Here is a 15,324-nt window from a genome sequence, read left to right on the forward strand (position 1 = left end):
TTTTTTTTTTTTTTTTTTTGAGACGGAGTCTTGCTCTTGTTGCCCAGGCTGGAGCACAATGGCGTGATCTTGGCTCACTGCAACCTCCACCTCTTGAGTTCAAGCGATTCTCCTGCCTCAGCCTCCCTAGTAGCTGGGATTACAGATGCCTGCCACCACGCCCAGCTAAATTTTTTTGTATTTTTAGTAAAGATGGGGTTTCACTATGCTGGCCAGGCTGGTCTCAAATTCCTGACCTCAGGCCATCCACCTGCCTCAGCCTCCCAAAGTGCTGAGATTACAGACTTAAGCCACCAAGCCTGGCTAGAAAGAACTTTTCTAAGCATAAGATAACCCTTCAGAGTGAAGCCTCGCCAGCATCCAAATCCAGCAAATGTCACTGGAGCAGTGGTTTTCTAGCCTGGCTTCAAATGCAGAATCACAAAACCTAAGACCTGGGATCCTTTAAATCAGACTCTCTGAAGCCCAACTCATAGGTATTCTAGCTGCAGCCAGGGTGGAAAACCTCTGTGATAGCTGATGTACTCTTGAGAATCTCTACCTAGATTGGAAAGGTGGATTGTAGGTGCAAAGTGATACCATTGAAAAGTCCTCTATTCATGTGCTTGCCACTTACAAACTTATGTGGTATCACCTTAAGTAAAATCAGTCTTTAAGAAAGATCAAATAGGCATCTAAGCTATAGTTATTTAAAAAAAAAAAAAAAGAAGAAAAGAAAAGGAAGAAAGGAAAAAAAAAAAACCAAGTAGGCATCTGATGCTTCAGTGAGAAGCTGTAGACCTCTTGCTAGCTTCCCATCCCAGATTTAGGGAGACTCTTGCCCTATTTTAACATTAATATTCTAGAGAGAGCAAAGAATCTCCAGGAAGGTGCACTGGTGTCCAGCCTCCTAAGCACCTCTCTCTACATATTTGCAATTAAGGGCCCATGGTTCAGCCGGGCAAGGCCTCCCTCTGTTGGGATGTTCTTCGTGGCCACCAGCAGAGGGAGCCACACACCCAGCCAATGGCCGCAGCTGCACCCAAGGGCTAGGACGTGGAAACAGGTGGAAATGCTGAATCACCCGGATGAGCGAGCCCACTGAGATTGGATCACAGCTCTATCACATCATGATCTGATTACTTATTTCCCACTGGACTGTGAGCTCGGACCATGTCTAATTTATCTTCTGTCTCCTGAGTCTTGCACAGCCATCCGGCACACAGTAGTGCTTGGCAAATATTAACTGTGGTTGCTATTTCGGGCATCTGACAAATGAATATTCACCAGACCTGGCCAGATGTTAGTATTCGCTAGGATTGTCAAGAGGCTGAGATGCTCTTCCTCCCTCCTGAGATCCCTCACAAGGTATTTTCTGCATCCCAGGCCAATGAGACACTTTTTTTCCCAGAACACCCTTCCATCATAAGAGACCCCTACAAATTAGATCCTGAGAAATTCATCCCCCATCGGCATCCTCCCCATCTTTTCCCCAATCCACAAAACGTCTTGTCTCCCTGCAGGCAGGGCCTCAAGCCCCTCGCCAGCCCCAACCTGGAGTGGACCCACAAGTCCCCCAGCCCAGACAGCTGGGTAAGAGACTCACACGCCAGCTGGCACCAGTGGCTGGAACTTCCACTGCTCCTCCTCACAGTCCAGGAAAAGCCGGTTCATGATCTTGTTCTTCTCCTCCGGGGGGATGAAGTTCTCGATGATTAGGTACCTGGGAGCAGGAATGAAGGAGCGATGGGAAACTGGGTGAGCGAGAGACCACGCGGTGCATGTGAGGGTTGAAGGATTAGAAGCGACAAGCCAAGAGGCAGAGGGGGCCAGGCGAGGTGGCTCACGCCTGTAATCCAGCACTTTGGGAGGCCGAGGCGGGCGGATCACGAGGTCAGGAGATCGAGACCATCCTGGCTAACACGATGAAACACTATCTCTGTCTCTACTAAAAATACAAAAAAAAAATTAGCCGGGCATGGTGGTGGGCGCCTGTGGTCCCAAGCTACTCAGGAGGCTGAGGCAGGAGAATGGTGTGAACCCAGGAGGTGGAGCCTGCAGTGAGCCAAGATCACACCAGTGCACTCCAGACTGGGCGACAGAGCGAGACTCCGTCTCAAAAAAAAAATAAGTTAATTAATTAATGTATTTATTTATTTAAAAAAGAGGCAGAAGCAATGTGGAGGTGGGAAAATCAAAAAGTTAAGGGGAAAGGATCCCTACAGAAATACTGCAGCTTGAAAAATCACTGCTTCTAATAGGTACACAAAAATAGAAAAATGAATAAACACTATTATTTGATAGCACAATAGGCTGACTATAGTCAATAACTTAATTGTATATATATGTGTGTGTGTGTATATATATATATATATATATTTTTTTTTTTTTTTTTTTTTGAAACAGTTTTGCACTTGTTGCCCAGGCTGGAGTGCAGTGGCATGATCTCGGCTCACTGCAACTTCCACCTCCCAAGTTCAAGTGATTCTCCTGCCTCAGCCTCCTGAGTAGCTGGGATTACAGGCACACACCACCACGCCCGGCTAATTTTTGTATTTTTAGTAGAGATGGGGTTTCACCACGTTGGCCAGGCTGGTCTCAAACTCCTGACCTCAGGTGATCCCCCTGCCTCGGCCTCCCAAAGTGCTGGGATTACAGGTATGAGCCTGCCAACTGTATATTTTAAAATAACTTAAAGAGTGTAACTGGATTGTTTGTAACTTGAAGAATAGATGTTTGAGGGGATGGATACCCCATTCTCCATGATGTGCTTAGTTCACATTGCACGCCTGTATCAAAACATCTCATGTGGCCGGACGAGGTGGCTCATGCCTGTAATCCCAGCCCTTTGGGAGGCCGAGGTGGGCAGATCACCTGAGGTCAGGGGTTTGAGACCACCCTGGCCAACATGGCGAAACTCCATCTCTATTAAAAATGCAAACATTAGTCAGGTGTGGTGGCAGGCGCCTGTAGTCCCAGCTACTCAGGAGGCTGAGGCAGAAGGACTGCTTGAACTTGGGAGGTGGAGGTTGCAGTGAGCCAAGACTGCACCACTGCACTCCAGGGTGGATGACAGAGCAATATTCCATCTCCAAAAAAAAAAAAAAATCTAATGTATCCCATAAATATTAATATATACACCTACTATATACACACATTTTTAGAAATAATTTTTAAAACAAATTTTAACATAATTTTTTTTTTTTTTGAGAGGGAGTCCCCGTCTGTCATCTAGGCTGGAGTGCAGTGGCTCCATCTCAGCTCACTGCAAGCTCTGCCTCCCAGGTTGACACCATTCTCCTGCCTCAGCCTCCCGAGTAGCTGGGATTACAGGTGCCCGCCACCATGCCTGGCTAATTTTTTATATTTTTAGTAGAGGCGGGGTTTCTCCATGTTAGCCAGGATGGTCTTGATCTCCTGACCTCGTGATCCGCTGCCTCAGCCTCCCAAAGTGCTGGGATTACAGGCATGAGCCACTGCGCCTGGCCTTTTTTTTTTGAGACGTTGTCTTGCTCTGTCGCCCAGGCTGGAGTGCAGTGGCGCAATCTCGGCTCACTGCCACCTCCACCTCCCAGGTTCAAGCAATTCTGCCTCAGCCTCCTGAGTAGCTGGGATTACAGGCACGCGCCACCATGCCCAGCTAATTTTTGTATTTTTAGTAGAGACGGGGGTTTCACCATGTTGATCAGGCTGGTCTCGAACTCCTGACCTCAGGTGATCCACCCACCTCGGCCTCCCAAAGTGCTGGGATTACAGGTGTAAGCCACTGCGACCGGCCCTAAAAATAATTTAAAAAAAATTTAAAATCACTGCTTCTTATGCAAAGATGGTAGCCTCAGGGCCTTCGGAGTTACTTTTGGCCAGCACCTAGCGTCCATTTTGAGACATTGATCAAATATAGGCAGAGGAGGTAGAAGAAACTCCAGCATGTGGGCCCATCCCTCAGCCCTCAGACGCATTTTTTTCCTAAGGGACTCATGGAAGAGGAGACAGTCAGGATGAGGCCTTAGGGAAGGAGAGGCCTGAGTAATAATGGCTGGCTGTGGGGACCCGGGAGGAAAAGAGCTGCGGGCCCTACTTGAGCTTGAGTTCGCGGGTCTGCTCGTTCTGTGCCTCCTCCAGGTCCTGCCGCACGCGGATGTACTCATCATGCTGGTCCTGGATCTCCGCCTTCACCGCCTGCAGCTTGGCGTAGAGCTGGGTGGGGACAGGTGCCACTCAGAGGCTGCTTGGTGTGGCAGCGAGGCCCCAGTCACCCAGCCTGGGCCGCAGGGCTGCAGGCTCAGAGTCCACCGACTCAGCCCAGGATGAGGCTGGGGGTCCTTTTCTGAACTCCCCGCTGTGCCCAACCCACCACGAATTGGGCTGGGCTATTGAAAGGGGTGCCCCGCCCTCCTACACTGAGGCCTGTGGCCACTGCCTGCCCTTTCTCAGCTGCTATCAGCATCGTAGAATGTTCAAACGGGAGGGGACCCCAGGGACCTTTTGGTCCAATACCCTCCTTTCATTGATGAGGAAGCCAGGCACAGACTTGTTCAAGGTCACACAACCAGCCAATAGAAGAGCCGGAACTAGGACCCAGGGCTCATTTGGAGACCCAGCTCAGGGAGCAGGAAGCCTGAACGAGTTTGGAAGGTGACTCCTCCCACTCCAGTCTCTTCAGGGGCTCTCAAAAGTGGGCTGTGGAGGCAGCATGGCCATCCTGCTCCTCTCCAAAGCCACTGAGGGCTGGGTCCATGGTAACTGCCACAGTGGCAGTGCCTCTGCCAGGCCTGCCCCGGGGCAGCCACATCAGCCACCCCAAAGGGTCTCCAGGTTTTTCCCAGAATCCAAGCTGGAGCTTTGCCGCTTCCTGCCCTAGATCCCCCTCACATGTACATGTCTTTCCCTTGCCACAGGCTTTGCAGGGTCCTGGTGAGCGGCTATTCTCATCCCTTGACATGTCCTTGAGGGCCTTACGCTCCCCGCCTGAGCTTCCCGGGGTCCCAGTCTCCTCCTCAGCCTCCCTGTATTCCCCTGGCCCTGCTTCAGGCCCAGCTATCCCAACTGTGACTCACTGGTGACACTGAACGGGGAAATCACCCAGGACCATGAGGATGGTAACTGGATACTGCAAGCGACAGAGTTTGCAGCCTGTCACAGCCCACCCTGGCCCAGGAGAAAAGGCTCTACTCCACCCCCAGCCCCCGCCTCCTGTCTCCCCCTGTTGTTCACCCCCGAGGCCAAGCCATGTCACTTAGGGGTTCAGCAGTTCCAGCCAAATGGGGAGGAGTCCCTGAAGCACACACCCCTTGGGCAGAGACTGCTGGGCCTCCAGCACACCTTGACCGGTCCTGCTGCAGCGTCTCACCTTCTTGAGTTTCTTGGTTTTGACCTCCACCTCCTGCTGCAGGGACGTGTAGGTGCCCCGGAGCTCCATGGTCTCCTCGTCCCGGAGCATCATCTCCTGCTGCATCTCCCGCTCACGACGTTTCTAGGCCAAGGACGGGCAGTGTGGCTCAAAGGAGCAGTGCATACTCGGGAGGGCCAGGAAAGCTCTGGGGACTGGCTCACTCTGCCTGTCTCGGGACCTGGCTTCACCATGGCCCATGGCCCACATCCACTGCTCCCACCCAATCCTGCAGAGCCCCTGGGAACCCTCCTCTCAGTTCCCAGGGCCATGCCTTTGCCAGGCTCCGCCCCATGTGGATGGAGACTCCAGCCCTAAGAGCTGGCCTACTCCAGGGGCGTTAGTCACACAGATGGAGGCACATCACACTGCCTTCCAAGCTGCCTCACCCTCTCCCCAATAGTGTAATGGTTGATTGGTAAGACCAACAAATTGTGGTTCTTGATGATTTAGGGAACCAGTCATACAGCTGGCAAAGAACTCGCACCACCTTGTGGAAGGCCCAGGAATTAGTACCAGGTGGCTTGTGGAGGCTGATGTTATGGAGAGCTATCACGTCCTCTCGCCCACCAGCTAGCAGTGCCCCTGCCAAAGGGAAGACCCTGGGCTAGTAGACCTGTGGGACCCAGGATGGCATGTCTGAGATTCTCAGCACTGTAATTCCAGAGATCCAGAGTCCACCATGGTTTACGGCCCTGCACCTCCCAGACATGAGCTGCAGGCCACACTCTCCAAGGGGACCTGGCACCTGGAGGCCCTACCTGCTCGGCAATCTCCTGCCTCTTCAGTTCCAACATCTTCTGCTGTTCGTTGGTGTGATCCATGATGTTCCTGCCCCCGATGAGGAGCTTGCTCTCCATGGCCTGGGGACACAGGGGTTGGGAGGTGGGCTTTGCAAAGGGTCCACAACATTGCCAGCTGGAGAGATTTTGCTTCCCTGCTCTGTGGTCCTTCTGGGAGTGGACACAAGATGTGTCCCGGATGGGGCCTGTGGCTTTCAGGGAGAATGGAGTTTTCCCCTCCAGCGTCTCAGGTCCCAGCACAAGGCTCTTATTGTCAGCAGGAACACTAGGGAGGCAGAGAGGGTGCCCCTCGGGGAATCTAGGGCAACTGATCTGTTTGCTTTGGGTACACAGGAAAGGTTGGTTCACCAGGGCTGGGAGGAGGATGGGGGTGGCAACCTAATCCTGGCAACCAGGACCCAGCTGGTGTTGAGGATTAGGAAAGATAAGATACAGTCACCAGGTAGCCCAGCCTTTAGCTAACTGGCTTCCAACTCAGGAAGACAGTTCTCAACACAGGCAGCAGGAAAGGGTCTAAATCTTCAGCTGATGTGGAAAGCAGAAGAAAAGCCAAAGGGAGCAGACTGCACAGCAAGAAGGAACAGCACAGGCCCAGCACAGCAGGAGCTTTGGAGAGGGCCAGGAAGACTTGGTTCTACCCACTCACCTCGAGGCTTTGGGCAAATTATTCCCTTCAGGTCTGTCATCTACAATATTGGAACACCGCCTATGTTCCAGGATGGCTGGCAAACATTTGCTGAGTGCTAAGTATCTATTAGATGCTGAGCTAAGCCTTTAACACCATGGTTTCCATCCTCCCCTAACAGGGACTATTCTCCTCCCCATTTAACAAATGAAGACATTGAGAATGACCAGCCTAAGGCCATGCAGCTATTGAGTAGCAAAGAGGAGAGATTTGAACCTCGCACCCCCAGTCTCACTCTGTGAAAGTCCCTAGTCAGTGCTTTGGAATCTGAAGCTGAAATAATGTCAGATTTGTGTAAACTGTGACTACATAAAATGTATTTTCAAGACGGTGCTGTCGGCAGCCTCTCAAAACCTATTCTGGTTTGGGGGGTGCCTGATTTGAAATTTTAGAAAATGAAAATAAGAAGACGGTGCTGTCCCAGGGTACCCAGCTGTCCTCTGGCTTCATCACGGGCCTCCTGGAAGGTTGAAATCACCTTGAACCAGTGGAAAAAGCTGGCTGCTTCTCTGCTGGAATTGTTTCCAGTGGAAACAGCTGACCTGCCTGAGGGATCTCAAAGCAGGGGGTGTGGTCAGACTTGGGGAGCAGGAGACCACCTGTAAGAGCCACATCACTGGGAACGCAGCCAGACAGGGGTTAACAGTGACTTTCGGGAGGCCAGGGACTGGGCTGTGTGAGGCTTTGTCACCCAAAGACACTGAGCAAGTTGGGCCAGCCAGAGAGGCACGAGCCTCATTCCAGCCCCACACAGCCTCAGAGGCCAAGGCAGGAGGAAGAGGCCTTGAACCCTGGAGGCTGTCCATGCTGCCACTGCAGCCGCCGGCGCTCCTGGTTAATGATCTCCCCCCTTACCCCATCGCCTTGTCACAGAGCTAAACCCATCCTAGGCTCCTCCTTCACACTCCAGTTCAGCATTTGCAGGACCGTGAGAGGGAAGAATCCCTTACACTGCACCCTCAGCGACTCACCTGCCTCGCCTCATCCCTGCCCTGCCTCTCATCCGCTGAATCTGGCCAGTGAGTCGAGGCCATCAAACCTGCTCCTGGGTGTGGCTCCCACCATCCCCCATTTTTCATTCTCACTGATACCTGCTGGCTTCATTGCAGCCCCCACAACTCTTCTGGACCACTGCTGTGGTATCCTCACTGCCTCAGTGTCCCTTTCCACCCCTCTGCCACATGACACCCAGGCGGATCCACTAAAAACACAACTCTGGGCTGGGGACGGTGGCTCACGCCCGTAATCCCAACACTTTGGGAAGCCGAGGTGGGCGGATCACCCGAGGTCAGGAGTTCAAGATCACCCTGACCAACATGGTGAAACCCCAGCTCTACTAAAAATACAAAAATTAGCTGGGCTTGGTGGCATGCACCTGTAGTCCTAGCTACTCAGGAGGCTGAGGCAGGAGAATCGGTTGAACTAGGGAGGAGGAGGCTGCAGTGAGCCGAGATCATGCCATTGCACTCCAGCCTGGGTGACAGAGTGAGACTTCGTCACAAAACAAAACAAACAAAAAAAAAACCCCAGCACAACTCTGAATGCTTGCTCCTTGGCTTCAAACTACTGAATGGACCCTCCATTCCTTGCAGGATGAAACCCAAGGTCAGCTGCAGTGACAGGCCACGGGAGCTGGCCTGGCTTCCCGGTTCCTCTCGCCACTTATGCTCCCCGTGTGCTCTGTACTCCAGCCTCACCAAAAGAATTCCAGCTCCCTGGGGGCCTGGCGCGGTGGCTCATGCCTGTAATCCCGGCACTTTGGGAGGCCAAGGCAGGCGGATCACCTGAGATCGGAAGTTCAAGACCAGCCTGACCAACATGGAGAAACCCCATCTCTACTAAAAATACAAAATTAGCTGGGCATAGTGGCACATGCCTGTAATCCCAGCTACTCAGGAGGCTGAGGCAGGAGAATCGCTTGAACACGGGAGGCTGGAGGTTGTGGTGAGCCGAGATCACGCCATTGTACTCCAGCCTGGGCAACAAGAGCAAAACTCCATCTCAAAAAAGAAAAAAAGAATTCCAGCTCCCTCAATGTGCCATGGCATTTCACAAGCACCTGGGTTCCTCCTCCCACTCCACATCTAACTGGAAAACTGCTACTTATTCTGCAAGACACATCTTAACCATTGGGAAATTTTCCCTGATCCCCTTGAAATTGCTCTTTCGGGCCCCCTCAGTAACCAGGCCATATTCCTACTATTTCTCATAATAGAATTATTATTCATTTACATGCTGTCCACCCTGTGAGCTCCCGCAGGGCAGCAGTCATATCTTACTCATATCTCTGGGTGCCTGGACTTAGCTCAGTGCTTGGCAGATAACAAGTGCTAAAATACGTATTTGATGAACCAAACAGAATCCTTGGGGGTTGTCCCAGAGTGGGTTCCAGGTCCCTTCCTTGGGCTCTCTTTTTTTTTTTGGCAGTGGTGCAATCTTGGCTCACTGCAACCTTCACCTGCCAGGTTCAAGCAATTCTCCTGCCTCAGCCTCCCACGTAGCTGAGACTACAGGCACATGCCACCACACCCAGCTAATTTTTGTATTTTTAGTAGTGATGGGGTTTTGCCACGTTGGCCAGGCTGGTGTCAAACTCCTGACCTCAAGTGATCCGCCCGTCTCGGCCTCCCAAAGTGCTGGAATTACAGGTGTGAGCCACTGCACCGGGCCACCTTGGACTCTTTATCCCAGTTTCTCCTCCTCCCATTCATCAATCCACACTCACTGTCACGGGGCCCAATCATCTGGGCAACCTGGCAGGAGGGGTTGGGTGGGCGTGAGAGAAAAGAGAAGAACCACACGGAGGAGGCCCCTACTGTTGTGGACCATGGATACCTGATCCCCTAACTACTGGCTCACAGGTCTTCAGGAGCCTGCTGTCTGGCCTGGCCTCTGAATCTGGGACACGCTTGTCCATTTCAACCCTGAGACCTTTCATTTTCCCCAGCATTTTATGTGGCTCTAGCATTCTTTATTCTTTGACACCTATAATCAAAAGACACTTGTTCTCAAATTTCACTGCATGTTAGAATCACCTGGGGAGCTTTTTTAAAACTCCAGAGCCAGGTGTGCTGGCTCATGCCCGTGGTCCCCGTTGTTTGGGAGGCTGAGGCGGAGGATCGCTTGAGCCCAGGGGTTCAAGATCAGCTTGGGCAACATAGCAACGCCCCATCTCAAAAATAAATTAGCAAATCAAATAAGAAATTCAGACCTAGTGAATTGAGATCCATATCGTACTGAGATTCCCAGGTAATTTGGATGCACATAAATGTTTGAAAAGGTCTGCTGTAAGGAGCATGCATATTATTAGCACTATCATTTTTCCAGTGAAAGCTCACAGAGGTTATGTAACCCATCCAAGGTCACATCATGGCCCCCTCAGTAACCAGGCCATATTCCTACAATTTTTCACGATAGAATCATTATTCGTTTACATGCTCTCTCGCCTATAAGTTCCCTTAGGACAGCAATCATATCTTACTCATATCTCAGGGTGCCTGGACTTAGCACAGTGCTTGGCAGATAACCATCTGTGAGCTTTCACTGGAAAAATGATAGTTATATGCCTCTCATTAAATTTAAATGGAGATCCAGCTGAGCAGGATGGCTTATGCCTGTAATTGCAGCACTTTGGGAGGCTGAAGTGGTCGGATCCCTTGAGCCCAGGAGTTCAAGACCAGCCCAAGTAACATGGCAAAACCTATCTCTATAAAAAATATAAAAATGGGTCGGGCATGGTGGTGTGGGCCTGTGGTCCCAGCTACTCGGAAGGCTGTGGCAGAAGGATCACTTGAGCCTGGAAGGTTGAGGCTGCAGTGAGCTGAGATCGCGCCAATGCACTTTAGCTTGGGTGACAGTGAGACCCTGTCTCAGAAAAAGAAAGAAAATTAAAAACAAAAAACTTAAATGGAGACCCGGCCCAGGCCTGCCTGGCTCCAAAGCCCAAGCTCTTCTATTGCAGGGGCTGTGGTGACTCCTTTAGGAAGCAGAACCTGCTAAAGGAAATCAACATGTTTCCGGCAAGAGGAAATGGTGTCTGACTGATCTCTGAGAGTTCTTTCAGAATGGGACGGAATAGGTTATTACAGCACATGGGGAAGCCAATGACCAGAAGTCTGGAGGTTAAAGCGCTCCTGGTAAGGTTGCACATTAGAGGTTATTCAAAGTTACATGGGAAGTGAGGAGATGGAGAAAGGGGAAGTGAACTAGGGAAAGGAAACAGAAATAAACAGGTATTTCTCTGGATGGAAAGGTGCTCAAGTGTGAAACAACAGGACTAATCTCTGAAGCTGTGCAAGAAGGAGTGCAAGGGTGAAATATCCAACTTCACAGACACCCCCGAATCCTCCTAGGTGGTAAAGTACAAGAGAATTTCTAGCCTATGTGAGCTGACAAAAAATGGCAGATGAGTGTCAATTACAATTTTACATTTTGGGGAAAAGGAATCCTAACTCTACTAATTAAATGATAGCCATGGGCAATCAGTTATAAGCCCTAAAAAGGGGAGGAGAAGGAGGAGTAACACTCCATTGTTCCCAGAAGACACTGGCTGAATATGCTGCCACAGCTAAAAAAGTCAGTAGTATCTGCCCAGGCACCATCATGAAGGCTTTTTGGAAACAAAACATTATACCCTCATATAAAACCATGATGCGGCTGAATCGGGAGTACTGTGTGTAGTTCTCTTACTGCATCTCCAGAGACATAAAGGAGAGAGAAGATCAAGAGAAGGGAGGCTTAGGCCAGGCGCAGTGGCTCAAGCCTGTAATCCCAGCACTTTGGGAGGCCGAGGCAGGAGAATCGCTTGAACCCGAGGCGGAGGTTGCAGTGAGCTGAGATCGTGCCGCTGCACTCCTGCCTGGGTAACAGAACGAGACTCCATCTCAAAAAAAAAAAAAAGAAAAAAAGAAAAAAAAGGACTCTTTGTTCTGAAAAAGACAAAGAAATTTAAGAGGATACGTCTGGAAATGAAACAATCAAAAGTGGGGATAAAAAGGAAAGATCCAGGCCGGGCGCAGTGGCTCACACCTGTAATCCCAGCACTATGGGAGGCCAAGGCGGGTGGATCACGAGGTCAAGAGATCGAGACCATCCTGGCTAACACAGTGAAACCCCATCTCTACTAAAAACACAAAAAACATTAGCCGGGCGTGGTGGCGGGTGCCTGTAGTCCCAGCTACTCGGGAGGCTAAGGCAGGAGAATGGTGTGAACCTGGGAGGCGGAGCTTGCAGTGAACCGAGATCACGCCACTGCACTCCAGCCTGGGCGACAGAGCCAGACTCTGTCTCAAGAAAAAAAAAAAAAGGAAAGATCCAGGCTTTTCCAATCCATCCTGGCACATAGAGTAAGAGCTCACGCCTTGAGGTTTGACAGCAGCAGTTTTTAGGACAAACGAAAAGGAGTTTTACTGTTTATAGAAGGTAATACATTTGCAAAATTTGTTACTTCAAGAGTTAACCCTGGAGGAAATACTTACCAGTCTATTAAAGAATTCTGGGGACACATTTTTAACCCTTTATTGTCTCTCTCTCCTTTCAGAAAAAAAGAATTGCACAAACATCAAAATCACCATAGAAATAAAATGACAAATGCCACATATTCCCTACCATGGCTACCTGGTTTCTTTCATTTTCCTTGTTTTTGTTTGTTTGTTTGTTTGTTTTTATTTTTTGAGACAGAGTTTCGCTCTTGTTGCCCAGGAGTGCAATGGCATGATCTCGGCTCACCGCAACCTCCACCTCCCGGGTTCAAGTGATTCTCCTGTCTCAGCCTCCCAAGTAGCTGGGATTACAGGCACGCACCACCACACCTGGCTAATTTTGTGTTTTTGTAGAGACGGGGCTTCTCCATATTGGTCAGGCTGGTCTCGAACTCCTGAACTCAGGTGATCTGCCCACCTCAGCCTCCCAAAGTGCTGGGATTACAGGCATGAACCACCGTGCCCGGCCCTTTTTTCACCTCTATGGACATAGTATAAACACAAGCTTATGTCTTGCTATTTCCACTTTACCTAATATATATATACACATACACACACATATATATACACATATACATGTATCTATATACACATGTATATATACGTATATATGAGTATATAGATACATGTGTATATGTATATATACGTATAGATGTGTGTAGATACGCGTGTATATTATATATACATATATATCATATGTATATAGATACATGTATATGTATATATACGTATATATATGTGCGTGTGTGTGTGTGTGTATATATACATATATACTTTTTTTTTTTTTTTGAGACAGAGTCTCACTCTGTCACCCAGGCTGGAGTGCAGTGATGCAGTCTCAGCTCACTGAACCCTCCCGCCTCCCAGGTTCAAATGGTTCTCCTGCCTCGGCCTCCTGAGTAGCTGGGACCCACCACCATGCCTGGCTGATTTTTGTATTTTATTGTAGAGACAGGGTTTTGCCATGTTGCCCAGGCTGGACTCAAGGGATCCACCTGCCTCGGCCTCTCAAAGTGCTGTGATTACAGGTGTGAGCCACCACTCCCAGCCTAATTTTTTGCTTTTTTCGGTGACTTTCTTAGAAATTTCAGGAGAGGACGAAGGGTTATAAACATTTTGTGTATCTTGGAACATATTGTCAATTGTCATTCTAATGACTTAAACTACTGCAAGCAGTAAATAATGGAACCATTTTTATCACAGCATCATAGGCATGAAGTATTATTATTATTATTATTATTTTGAGACAGAGTCTCACTTCATTGCCCAGGCTGGAGTGCAGTGGCACCATCTCGGCTCACTGCAACCTCTGCCTCCCAGGTTCAAGCGATTCAAGTGCCTCAGCCTCCTGAGTAGCTGGGATTACAGACGTGTACCACCACACCTGGCTAATTTTTGTATTTTTAGTAGAGATGGAGTTTCACCATGTTGGCCAGGCTGGTCTCAAACTGCTGACCTTGTGATCCGCCCACCTCGGCCTCCCAAAGCACTGGGATTACAGGCGTGAGCCACCATGCCTGGCTCCGCATGAAGTATTGTTACTTTAAAAATTTGTTATGGCTAGACACAGTGGCTCATACCTGTAATCCCAACACTTTCGGAAACCGAGGCAGGTGCATTGTTTGAGACCAGGAGTTCGAGACTAGCCTGGCCAACATGGCAAACTCTCATCTCTACTAAAAAGACAGAAATTAGCTGGGCATGGTGGCGTGCACCTGTAATCCCAGCTACTCAGGGAGCTGAGGCACAGGAATCGCCAGAGGTTGCAGTGAGCCAAGATCGCACCACTGTACTCCAGCCTGGGCCACAGAGCAAGACTCTATCTCGAAAATAAAATAAATAAAATAAAATAAAAATAAACATTTGTTATAATAATAGATATAAAATCGAGCCTCTGCATTTATTTTATATTCTCCATACCTTTAAGGTGGTCTTGTGGAGGTCTGAGCTTTCCTTTCCCAACATACTCTATATTGTGTTTTTAAAACCTTTTTGGTGATTTTTCTTTTTCCATTAGAGACGGGGTCTTGCTCTGTTGCCCAGGCTGGAATGTAGTGGCATGATCAGAGCTCACTGCAGCCTCCAGCTCCTGGGCTCAAACGATCTTCCCACCTCAGCCTTCTGAGTAGCTGGAACTACAGGCATGTGCCAGCGTGCCCGGCTAATTTTTTTGGTGATTTTCAAGTGAAGAGATGGACCTCAGATTCAAAATGAAATTTTTTGTTTATTCAGCCCCCACCTTCCCCAGCTATCCACACCCAGGCCCAAGTCCTCCTCACTCAAAGGCTACCAACTCACCCAGTTCTTGAAGCCACCCGGACACTATCAGGCATAATTTGAGCTGCCAGTCAGGCCTGGGGTCTGATGTATTAGCCAAGCATGACTGCTGAGTCCCCAAGTTCCAGACCTCCTTCCTCCCTCTTTCCCATTACAGGAGTCTCAAGACCAGCTCCTGGGCTGGTTTCTGCTCATGTGCTTCCATGTTGGATCTCCTCTGTGGACCTAGAACTCTGCTTCACAATCTCTCCTGCGGGCTGGGCCCTGGGCTCCATAAAGAGAATCCCGGACGATGACTAACTGGCCACTATCACTCCACCCGTCTGTCCAATGCCCCTGTGTTTCTCTGCCAGTGCTGCCGGGACCCAGCACAGACGTGGTCTGAATGACAACTGAATTTGCCTTATCAGTCACTGGCCAAGTCTTGCCCACTTGCTCAAACCCACACTCTCAGCCAAGCCTGGCTGACAGACCAGTCTTGTGCTGAGAAGAGGGGGCTGGCTCTGGCATGAAATCTGTGGGTGGGCCTCAGTCCAGGTGCAGGGTCTCTGCTCCCTCCTTCTCCCCAGTCTCACCCCATGCTGTCTGCTTCACTCCCATGCTCGGAAATATGTCACGCATGAGATTCCTTTCTTGGCTTAGAAATAGATTTTTTTCCTTTACTTTTTTATTTCCACATTTGTCTGAGGATACCAGTGGCCATCTCCTCCT

General features: G+C 49.8%; 1 protein-coding gene across 1 annotated transcript in view; it reads right to left on the bottom strand.

Annotated features, from left to right (window-relative positions):
- Positions 1 to 15,324, bottom strand: part of KIF3C (kinesin family member 3C) — a 52,527-nt gene that overhangs the window by 20,511 nt on the left and 16,692 nt on the right. Inside the window, exons 2-5 of the mRNA XM_030799913.1 lie at positions 6,130 to 6,231; positions 5,330 to 5,452; positions 4,058 to 4,176; positions 1,586 to 1,702 (exon numbers count right to left, since the gene is read on the bottom strand). Coding sequence (XP_030655773.1) covers positions 1,586 to 1,702; positions 4,058 to 4,176; positions 5,330 to 5,452; positions 6,130 to 6,231 — 461 coding nt within the window. The remainder of the gene's footprint in view (positions 1 to 1,585; positions 1,703 to 4,057; positions 4,177 to 5,329; positions 5,453 to 6,129; positions 6,232 to 15,324) is intronic.

Source organism: Nomascus leucogenys, chromosome 19, assembly GCF_006542625.1.
Source record: "Nomascus leucogenys isolate Asia chromosome 19, Asia_NLE_v1, whole genome shotgun sequence".
In the NCBI taxonomy this organism is placed as follows: Eukaryota; Metazoa; Chordata; class Mammalia; order Primates; family Hylobatidae; genus Nomascus; species Nomascus leucogenys.